This window comes from Morus notabilis, unplaced genomic scaffold, assembly GCF_000414095.1.
Source record: "Morus notabilis unplaced genomic scaffold, ASM41409v2 Scaffold406, whole genome shotgun sequence".
In the NCBI taxonomy this organism is placed as follows: Eukaryota; Viridiplantae; Streptophyta; class Magnoliopsida; order Rosales; family Moraceae; genus Morus; species Morus notabilis.
Genome location: NW_010364333.1, coordinates 392,856 through 404,494, shown reverse-complemented (window position 1 = coordinate 404,494; position 11,639 = coordinate 392,856). Strand labels below are relative to the sequence as shown.

General features: G+C 34.5%; 1 protein-coding gene and 1 pseudogene across 2 annotated transcripts; one reads left to right on the top strand and one right to left on the bottom strand.

Moving 5' to 3' along the window:
* Nucleotides 1-2,876: 2,876 nt before the first annotated feature.
* LOC112093160 lies at nt 2,877-8,144 on the bottom strand (annotated as a pseudogene).
* On the top strand, nt 7,895-11,544 carry LOC21401811 (ubiquitin-conjugating enzyme E2 variant 1D). 2 transcript variants are annotated; one of them, XM_024171048.1, is made up of 4 exons: nt 7,895-8,176; nt 10,441-10,580; nt 10,765-10,890; nt 11,104-11,544. In XM_024171048.1, exons 1-4 carry the CDS (start codon nt 8,143-8,145, stop codon nt 11,242-11,244), a joined length of 441 nt encoding a protein of 146 aa, XP_024026816.1. In that variant the 5' UTR covers nt 7,895-8,142; the 3' UTR covers nt 11,245-11,544. The 2 variants fall into 2 exon arrangements, with proteins under 2 accessions (XP_024026816.1, XP_024026817.1); XM_024171049.1 differs by lacking the exon at nt 7,895-8,176 and adding an exon at nt 9,316-9,366.
* The last annotated feature ends 95 nt before the right edge of the window (nt 11,545-11,639 follow it).

Below are 11,639 nucleotides of genomic sequence, written 5' to 3'. Positions count from 1 at the left end.
AACGTTGTGCATGTCATATAATTAATTTAATAGTAAAGTTCGGTTTAAAATCAATGTCAGGTCATATTAAAAGAATTAGAGATAACATTGCTTGGATTCAATGTAGTAATCAAAGAATATAAGATTGGTTTAGATTTCTACAAGCATGTAATCAAAATCCTAGAGCATTAGCCTTAGATATGCCCATAAGATGGAACTCCACTTACATAATGCTTGAACAATGCATCCCCTATAAAGATGCTATAACAAATTATGTTAGTGCAAAATTAGGAATAGGATTTATAGATGAAACTGATTGGCAAATTGTCGAATTTTTGTATAACTTTTTAGGTAGATTTCACAAAGTTACCTTAAATCTTAGTGGAACTTATTACCTAACTTCACCATTAGCGTTAGGAGAACTTTTAAGAATGTCTATTTTATTTAGTGATTTTAAGACACACGAGGTTTTAGGAGTTCCTATCGCCTCTATGGAAAAGAAGTTTAAAAAATATTGGTCTAAATTACCCATGTTGTATGGTTTCAGCGTTATTTTTTACCCTAGATTAAAATTAGAAGGTTTAGAAAGTGGATTAGATAACTTAGGTGAATTTTTAGCTATCGACACTACTGACCAATTTCCTATTATAAAGGAAAAAATATATTCTCTATATATCTCTTCCGAAAGTAGGTTTAGAAACACACCTCGTGTTGAACAACCGCAACAACGAGACGACAATCCGCATTCATTCTTGAATGTTTTTGGGTTGTCTAAGAAGAAGAAGAAGATGACAACGACAAGTCAAGGTCAAGAAGAATCTGGGAGTGGATCTTCATTAAGAGGTGGCGGTGGATTCAACGAGTTAATGGCGTACCTGAGTGAGGGCTTAGTTATAGACAGTAGTGAAATGTTTGATTTGGTTGAGTGGTGGAGGGCATGAGCATTAACTTGACGGATCCTAACACGACTGGCAATGGATATTTTTTTTATCCCGGTCTCCACTGTTGCAGCTGAACAAGCATTTAGTACAACCGGCCAAATACTTGAAGAACGAAGAAACGCATTGCAGCAGGATATTATTGAAGCTTTGGTGTGCATCAAGGATTGGGACCGTTCCGACCAACGCTTACACGATACAATCTCACCGGCAAACTAAGAATGGATCGACGAATTTAATAGATTAACTTTTAATTTTCAAGACGATCCTTTTGCTTCAACTTAAATTTTATTATTCTAATTTGTAAATATTTATTTACTTTGTAATTTCTAATTTGTATAGTGTTTATTGTAATCTTGTATAAACTTTGTAAGTTCGTCAAATTTGTAATTCGTCCCACAATGATTGCACTCTCTTTTCCTTACCAAGTTTTTATCCCAATTGGGTTTTTTTTGGTAAGGTTTTTAACGAGGCAATTATGAATTACAAATTTAAAAATCAATGAAGATGTAATTTTTTTTATATAATTCGTGTGTTCATTTCAAATTTCAAATTGTAATATACACGTTGTAATTATACAAATACTTATACAACATAAAAATATAATATAAAAAAAAATAAAATTCGGGCAGCCGGTCGGGCATCGGGCTGCCCGACCGGGCACGGGCAGGCACCTCCTGCCCGAAGCCCGTCCATGGGCAATTTTCGGGTCGGGTCGGGCAGTCCGAATTTTTGGGCAGTTCGGGTTCGGGACTCGGACAAAAATTCAAACTTTTCGACGGTCACGGACAGTCCGTCCAAAGTTTCAGCACCACGTCCCCATAGACTACAAAGAGAGACTAAAACAACAAATTGACGACCATGGACCCAAAAAATTTAGACAAACAACACTTTCATGAGAACCTCGATAACAGACAGACAACCAAACACAAGGATTTCCTCCATTTAAATAAGCTTACATATATCTATAGAGCAACAACCTTTTTTACATTTTGTCTTTGGAAATTTACCAAGCACAAAGATAGACAAAAAACAGTCACACTTTGATAAGTGACAATCAACTTACTGTCCCAACATTAACTTTTACCAATGTATAGTACGTCAGGATGGTAGCAGAAGCCTTGATAAACAGAGAAGGTCCAAACAACGGCTGATTGATCGCTACATGTCCATGTCCGCAAATACTTTGCCATTCCCATTTTATTAACGTCATCAAATATCTTACAATGCTATAGAAATCACTATATTAGTCAATGATCCTTAAATGCGTTCAATATTTCACAATTGGTAATAAATGAATAATTAAAATATGAGGAATATCTTTCAAGTATAAGTTTAAGTTCATATGCAGTTCAGTACATAAATTGATAGGAAAGTTAAAATGTGAAACATGAAATTACCGTGAAAGGTACTAGGAAATTTAAATACATTAGCTTTTATCCTTTCTGTCATTTCATACAATAAAAAATAGACTTTCAAAAGAAACAAATATACCTCAAAAGATTTGAGCAAGACTGACTAAATTAAAATAGCTGTTTCTACAACAATCCTGCCACTCAAATAATTTTTTAATTCGTGTACAATAGGCCCCATTTTGTACCATTATTGCCCTGAAACCATCATCAGAACTAGTCCATCTCTTTGCCGGAGTTGCGCGGGATTTCTGATAAAGTTTCCCCAGTTTCTGTTTCTTTATGCTTTTGTAGCAGCGGTTGCAAAGAAGAATCTAAAACACCATTAGCGACCAAATCAACAAACAACTTTACAGTGGACACGCAGAGAATCCCTTATCCAACATTGCAGTAGTAAGTTGCAGCGCTTTTGATATCTCATGATTGGCAATAAATCATCGGATCATCAAATTATAAGTGCAAATGTTCGAATGCTTTCCATTCTCCAGCATTTTTCCATGCAAGTTTGAGGCTTCATCAATGAGGCGTTCTCCAAGAAGTCCATCAATCATAATATTATATGTCCACATATCAGGTTGTAGCCTTTGGATGATAATTGCGAAAAGAAATCCTTTGCAGCTACTAAATTTCCAGCTTTACACACCCCTCTAATGAGGATAGTGTAGATCACAATATTGAACGGTAACTTCTTCTCTTCCATATTTCGAAATAATGAGATTGCGTCTTCAAGTCGTCCATTTTTGCATAAGCCATTGAGTAAAATACCATACGTTTGAATATTTGGAAGCATACCACAATCTTGCATCTTGGAAATTAGCTCCTGGGCATCCTGAACTCGCCCAACTCTACACAGACCATCAATAAGAGAACTGTAACTGACAACATTTGGAATTAATCCCTTAGATTTCATTTCTTCAACAATCCAAGTGCCTCGCTCATCCTCTTATTCTTGCAATATCCATTGATCAAAATGTTATGACTATGTAGATCAGCTTCACAACCCTTCACAATTATCATATCAAATACTTTCCTTGCCTCATCCATTTCTCCTCTCAAGCAGTAACCGTCCACAAGTGTATTATATGTTACCACATTAGGTTTAATGCCTCTTACCAAAATATCCAACATATGGTGTGCATCAGTAGCCATGCCCTCTTTGCAAAGCATATCCACCAATACATTGAAAGTCCGAACATTCGAGTCATTTTCCGAGCAACCTTTTCATAATATAACCTTATAGCCTCTTTCAATTGACTTAACATGCATACTCCATGTATTAAGAAATTGTAAGTAACGACATCTGGAACGACACCTTTACGGGCCATTTCTGAGAAGAGGTTGAGGGCATCAACAACTTGCCCACCCTTGCAAAGGCTGTCGATGACTGTATTTGAGGAAATATATTAGGCTTGAAGCATGTTCCTTAGCAACTGAAGAGCTGCACTTGTGTTGCCTAATTTACAAAAACCATTCACTAATGTGTTGCAAAGTAATGATATTAGGGTTACAATCTCCACTAGTCATTTTGCGGTAGTATTCAACTGCCTCATCTACCTTTCCTTCAAGCAAGAACCCTTTTATTAGACTATTTAGGGTCACAGTGTCTGGTTCATAACCGGATTTAATGAGTTTTTCCAACACAGATGAACTGAAGCCCATGGAGTTTAGATGACAGAAACAATTAATCACAATGTTGAGAGTACAAACATTGGTTGGGATTCCTCGAAGACCCATTTGCTTGTATCGAGAAATCACAACAGAATAATGGTTCATTTGGGCAATTTGGCCCAACAACTGAGTGAAACAAACAACACAAGGAAGAGGACGCATTCGGACCATTTCACCAAACATCTTCAAAGCATCTTCAAGAGTTTCAATTTTATCGTGCTCTCTGCCATGTTTGCCTCGAGAAAACTCTTTCGAAGAGGCTTTTGAATGGTTTCGAGATATTAAATTTATCGACAACAGAGCAAAACTAGGCGAGAAGAAGAAGAAGACATACCACGAAGGCGATAAGAAATCCCAGCAGCACCTATCTTCGAGAAAACCCAATTCGTTTTTTAACCAACTCTCTGCATCTCTCTCTCTATTTAACCTCAGAAATTTCAGTCTCTGCGATTATTTTCAGTACAAGTTCACTTATTATTTTCAGTGCAGAAAGGAAAAGGAATGCCCATAAGTACCAGTTAGAATTCAGCAGTCGTTTTTACTTTTGGCCTTTTGCTTCTTCTCAGCTCTTTGTTTCTTTTGGGTCGTCAAATTCTCGATCAATCAATTAGTGTGCTTGGAGACTAGGAAACGACAGTAACAGAGGCTGTACATATACCAATACATCCACAGTCGAAAATGAGAAATATTAGGTGCGTTTAAAATTGGTTCTAAAATAATTTTATTTTTTGTATGAAAATAGAAATGAAAATATTTTTATTTTTATTTTAGAATTATTTCTGAAATACGTTTGGTAATTTTATTCAGATATTAATTTCAGTTTTAAAAAAAATTAAAACTGCGTTTGGTGGTTTAATTTTTAAAAACATGTAATAATATTTAAATTAATAATATATTGATTAAATAATAATATTAAATATATTAAATAATAATATATTAAATAAATATTATTATTAAATAAGAGTTTTAAAGTCCCAATCGGCGATCAAATCAACAACACAGTGCAATTGCTTATCAAATCAGTGAACAAATAAATAAACAATACAGTGCAATCCAAAGCACCGATTCATATCAAGAAATCAAAACAGATTTCAAGGTTAAAGTTGGGGGGGCGGGGTGTAGAAGAGAGAGAAGAAAAAAAAAGAAATCCGTTTTCAGAAAACGAAAATGTGAAAATGGAAACAGGTTTTTTTCGTTTTCAGTTTTTCAGAAAAGACAAAAACATTTTTGTTTTTGTTTTTCAAAAACTTTTATGCCAAACACATTTCCAGTTTGCATTTTCATTTTTTAGTCTCGAAAAACGTGAAAAATGAAAATGAAAACATAAACAAACAGGCCCATTTTTTTTGTTTCAAGCAGCGTGTTGCGGCGCTACATGATAACTATAGTGTTGCACCAATCATCCTCATCCGCTTTGATCTGTGGGTCAAAAAACCTCATCAACGAATCTAAGGTGGGACCTGTCCTCATAGTACTGTTTTAACTGTTAATTTTTTTAAATGGTTTTAACCGTTAGATTATCATTTTAATAATCTAATTAAGGTTGTTCTTTTCACAACTTAAATTGAGAATTTAAGTTGTATATATGAGAAAAAAATACTATAGTAAAAAATTAATTTTGAGTTTTTATGAAAAAAAATATTGTAGCGATAGAATTTAAGTTGTGAAAAGAACGGCCTAAATTTTACATACTAAAAAGTAATTTAACAATATTAGATTAATTTAAAATTTTTAAAATTATCAAAAATTTCAGGGAAATAATACCAATATTTTTACAAAATTTTAGTAAACCTTTTACGATATTTAAAGTGGAGAACAATACACTTTTCACAGAAATGGATATTTCTGTGAAAATATTAATATTTACAGAAATTTTCAAAGAAATTTCAAGATATTCTGTAAATATATATATATATATATATACACACTACACTCCTATATCCTTATTAGTACTCTAAATAAAGAAATTTTTGCTGAAATACCGGCAGGTACCAATATTTCAAACCTTCGCTACAAGTAAATGGGTTCACAGATAAATTTATCAACCTAATGAACTCATAATCTTCATTTTTTTTTTTTGGTTGTGTATTAAATAAAGTCATTTTGCAGTTTACTATTTTTTTGTTTCAAACTCTTTATTAAAAAAAAAAAAAAACTAATAAGCGAGTTGTAAACACATTATTTAAATTTGCAAACTCAGATTCTAAAATCAAATCACCAATATTGACAAATAGAGAAAAAAAAATACAAATAATTAAGTAAACTACCGATCCTAACGCATGGGAGATCCAGAGAAAAAAATCTCCAATCGTGAAGTCCCTCATGCGGAGAAGAAAGAGGATCATATAATGAAGTCAAGCCAAGGGGATATGTCTAAAGGGCGAGCTTCTTCACTATAAGCACATGGTGAAAAACGATAAGGATGAAGAAAAGGAAATAATATAATAGAAGAAAATAAGAAGGCTAGGGTTACTTCTGAAAGTGGTATAGTTACAACAAAGATGCATTTTTGTATGGGATTCTTTTGAACTTTGCGTATTTGATGGATTGATCGATGTACTAAAAAAATTTGACAATACTCCATGAACTTAAAATTCATTGCAAAGCTTGTCAAATCGATGACAGGTTCAGTTTTTCGATGAATGGCACATGTGTTAATCACATGACTCTTCTTAGAGAAAATATCGAAAACAAACTTAAAAACTAAAAAAAAAAAAAAAAAAAGCCTAAAAACGAGATAACAAGAGATTGAGGGAGAGAAAAAGAGAGAAGTTGTTTGAGGAAATCGCCTCCTCGCGTTGTCCCTTGGTGCTGTCACTCAGCCCGACCCCTTTGTAACTCAAGTTTGCCGTAATCTGTCACCCCTACCTATATATTCACCAACCCTCTGCTAGGTCGTTCCACCTCATTAGCCCACCACCCTTCATGAAGCTAGAGCTGCCACCCCTTTGGACACCAGAGTCATTGCCTCCCTCGCGAAACCATATTTGCTAAAAAATGAAGTCTCCAGAGTCATTGCCTCCCTCGCGAAACCATATTTGTAGGATGTCGCTTCAAGCAATTCGTTGAGAGTACAAGTCACGCGTAAAAAATTGTCTAACTAAATATTTGGGGGACGTTATGAAAAAAAACCACCGATGACATGAATTTTAAAATTTAGGGAGTCGATTGTAAAAATGTTGGTTCAAGGATCACTTCCCTAAACACAAAAAAGTTTTGGGGGGTCCCATGTAAAAAAGTCAAAGAAAAAAAGAAAGAAGTTTTATTCTTTTATTTAATCAGAAGAAAAACATATTTGAGCAATTGACTAAAAAAAAAATCAAATGGAGTGCCCAAAAAACCAACACTGGATGATAGACTGATAGCAAAAAGAAGAATTATTTCTATTTATATCCATTCTTATTTTTGCCCTCATTCTTCAAAAATTCTCACTTTATTTTTAAATTTTGAATTAGTTTTATTTAACCATCTAGGTAGTTTACGTTAAAAACATACAAAATATACCTAAACAAAGTGGGTAAACATAGATTTAACACCAATTCCACCAGAAGTATTTACACTGTAGGTTGGTGTTGTACATGGAGCTTTGTCGTTGGAATCCTAAAAATTCTTCTATTGCAAGATGATAAATCTTAAATTTTCTCATTGAAAATTTTTATTACTAATGGAAATTTTAAGGAATGGTGAGACTAATGTAATATTTAAAGCATTGAAGTGAATTTTTAAAGAGAGAAAAAATGGAAATAGTTAAAATTCGTACCACAAATGAATAATAATAATGCCATAAAAAATGAATAATAACAATAATAAGATATCATTATTTTATATTCTTAATATGCCTAACAAATTAACAATACTCAGAAAAAAAAATAATAATAATAATGGCCCATCGATCAGTATCACCATTCTTTTAACCTATCTATCTATCCCTCTTTGCCTCAAAGTTTTCCTCTTTATTCCTACAATCGCCTTCGTCGCCTTCCTTTCCCGAGATTCTCAAACCTCCCCTTCTGACTCTCTCTCTCTCTCTCTCTCTCTCTCTCTCTCTCTCTCTCTAACCCCGAGAAATCTCTCACTTCGATCGGATCTCCTTAAACCCACCTGAGGAAACCCCCCAAATCCCATCATCACCATCATCATCATCCATGACGCTTGGCTCAGGAGGATCGAGTGTCGTGGGTGAGTCTCCTCGACCCATCACGAATTCTTTCCTTCTTTTCCTTCGATCTCGTGTTTTTTGTTCAACTTTTGCCGAATCTGCTAATGGGTTTTGATTAATTATTTTCTTGCATGTTTCTTTTTGTCGAATTCTTTAACGATGTTGTTTCTTTTTTCACTTGTGGGTTTTTTGTTCAAGAATAGCTTATTTCTTTGCTGGGTTTACATATGTAAATATATCTTTTCATTTCTGCTGTTGGGTTTGTTTTGTTTTAATTGAATTTAATTGTAATTTATGGTTGTCTTGTTCGAGCTTTTGTCATGAAATTGAGCGGATTCTTATATTGTAATTGAAAGTTCATTTGATTTTTATTCCCGGTAGATGTATAAGAGCATTTATAGATGCAAAGATGCTTGTTTCTATTAGTTTCATTGACCGAAATAGCTTGACTTGCCTTTTGCTTTAGTGGATCTTGTGCTCTATATATATGTTTTTTATCTTAATTTTTCTTGTTGCCATTTTAGAATGTGTATTGTCGAAGTTGTTTCATTCATTACATGTATTATTGGAATTTGGAATCATGTGTTGTGGATTGGCATGGTGTTGGCAGTTGCAACTTGCAAGAGTTGCTGTTTTGAAATTTTAATGTATGTTTTAACCTGACTGTTTGGAATTTGGAAGTTTAAGGATAGTTTAGGGGGGCGATTAGTTATTGGGTAGCGGGTACTAAACTTGGTTTTATTTTTAATTGATCGGCGGGTTACAGAACGAGAGAGAATCTTCAGTGAATCCCGTAATTCCTCCCCAATACTGGCAAAGTTGGGATTTGACCATAGGTCTTTGGATTCGAATTTGATGCCATGAAGACTTTAAATACGATGCCCGGATGGGTGTCCCTGTGTCTAGGTGTTAATCTATTTGTTGGTTAATTTTCACAATTTTTGTAATTTCCATGTTCTATCACACAGGTTGGAAACTAGGATATGCCGGGCATGCTTGAAGGATTGTAATGTTGGTTAATCTCTTTAAGTTCTGTAATTTTTTTGTCTTGTTTTTCCAGTGGTTAAATCAGTAACACTTGCAAAGAAGATGCAAGTCTTATTTATTTTTTTCTTGCATTACAGTGTTTAACTAATGTGTACTGTGTATCCTCATGTAGTTCTTTGGAGCTTGTGAGAAAAGGGTATTTCAAATACCAAAACAAATTCGGGTTAGAGTTATCAATTGGTTGTGTTTATCATGTATTTATACATTCTTGACATTACATCACCAGACATCATCATTTGATCTGGTTTCTATTTGTGCCTGAATTTGGGAGTTGGGGTAGAGGATTCGATTATGTGGATTTTGAACCACAAGTAGAATTAGGAATTTTCAATTATGTTAAAACTTTGTGGTTCTTGAACTTGGTGCTTCTTAAAAAACAATCTGAAGCTTGTTGGTCTGGGAAACAGGGGAAAGAGGTGGATCGATTATGTTGATTCCATTGGCATCATTTATGAGGGAGGTAGTTGAGTCGTGTAAAAATACAATATATTTTTTATTTGGTTGCATCTGAACTAGGGGTGGCTATTCGTGTCACGTGTCATGTTTGTGTCGTATTTTGATCGTTTCTTTCTAAATTTGCAACCAACCCAAACACGACCCGTGACATGAAATTTTTTAAAAACCGCAACACAAACACGACACGATCACTTTACAGGTTGACACAACACAACACGAAAATGACTCGTGACACGAAAATTATATAGTTTTCTTTAGTTTTTTACATATTAGAAATAACTTAAAATTCATAACACACTAAAATACAATAACATCCATCAAAATTAAGCAAATAATAGTATAAGATTTTGAGTATAACTATCTTGATATCACAAGTTCATAATAAAATCTAAAATATGTAATGAAAAATATGTATATATATATATATAGTTTTTTACGAATTTCATGTCGTGTTTGGGTTAGGCGGGTCCAACCCGAATTGACCTTTGTTTTTCTTGTCAATTTCAGGTCGATCTAATTCTGACTCAAATTTCTTTTTTCTCAACCCTAATCCGTGAAATACATGTCATTTTCGAGTCGTATTGTTCGTGTCGTGACCCATATTACTGACCCTAATCTGAACGTATCTGCCTATTATGAGAAGACTTTGTTGATTGTAATTCTTGGGATGTTAGACTAAACCAGTTCAACTGGGTAATCTTGAGGCTAATAATTAAGTTATTCACCTTGGCCTATTTCTTTCCAGTTTAACTCATTATCTAAAATGGTTTAAGTGATGCAGTCCCTCGGAACTTTAGACTGCTGGAGGAACTGGAACGGGGAGAAAAAGGCATTGGAGATGGCACTGTCAGCTATGGAATGGATGACGGAGATGACATTTACATGCGCTCATGGACTGGCACCATAATTGGTCCTCACAATGTAATACATTCAGTTTTACTTTTTTAAAATGGTTATGCAATCATGCTTTAAAATTGTCGTTTTACGTAAATGGTTGACTTGTGTTATCTTCATCTCTTTGAAAATGGTTACTCAGATTCTGTATGGTTTTACTAGTACTAAAGTTGCTTACAGGTGCAATTGTTACCTTATATTTCTTCTCTAGACTGTGCATGAAGGTCGAATTTATCAGCTGAAGCTGTTCTGTGATAAGGACTACCCTGAGAAGCCACCAAGTGTTCGTTTTCATTCACGTATCAACATGACCTGTGTCAACCATGAATCTGGGATGGTATGTTTTGTAATTCCGTTGTGCCATTTAGGTAGTTGTCTCTTGAATTACCTTTTTCTTGACGCGACTTCTGATCCATTTCTCAGCATTGTTTGTTTCTAATTTTCATTCTGTTGAAATTGCGAGTACCACCGCACCATTACATTTTGTGTTTCATGCGAAAGGGCTGTTCAATTGGGTGCTAAATTTTGAGTTTCATTTCAATCGTAATAGGTGGAGCCCAAGAAGTTCGGACTTCTTGCGAATTGGCAGCGCGAGTACACCATGGAAGACATACTGACACAGCTGAAGAAGGAGATGGCTGCCCCGCATAACCGGAAGTTGGTTCAGCCTCCAGAAGGTACCTACTTTTAGCTTTCAAGAAGATCTTACACAATATCATGGATCATCTTGCATTTGCAATATGCAATATATAGTCTGTAATGCTGTGACAATCCTGTTTAGAACATACAGGGGAATGCCCCCCAAAAGCTTCTTCTTCTACCACCTCTGCATGGCTTCCTTGTTGCTTTGTACTCCTCTTTTGTCGATTTACATTTCAGGGATGCTGTTTAATTAATGGGATTTTATGTGTGTCAAATATTAAAACCTGTTAACTAGTATCCATTCTAGCTTTATCAGTGTACTAAAATCACTTGCCTTTCTTTTGCCCCATTGCTCTCTTTCTTTCCTTTTTAACTCGAGGAAGAAAAATGTTAATGGTACTTATCAAAAAAAAAAAAAAAAAAGTGTTAATGTTGCGAATTTGG

What these genes read in the sequence shown, in the direction of transcription:
- LOC21401811 (XM_024171048.1), top strand. Translation starts at nt 8,143, where the DNA reads ATGACGCTTGGCTCAGGAGGATCGAGTGTCGTGG. An exon ending in AGGAGGATCGAGTGTCGTGG is followed by an intron (nt 8,177 to 10,440) that starts GTGAGTCTCCTC and finishes TAAGTGATGCAG; the next exon opens with TCCCTCGGAACTTTAGACTG. An exon ending in TCAACCATGAATCTGGGATG is followed by an intron (nt 10,891 to 11,103) that starts GTATGTTTTGTA and finishes CAATCGTAATAG; the next exon opens with GTGGAGCCCAAGAAGTTCGG.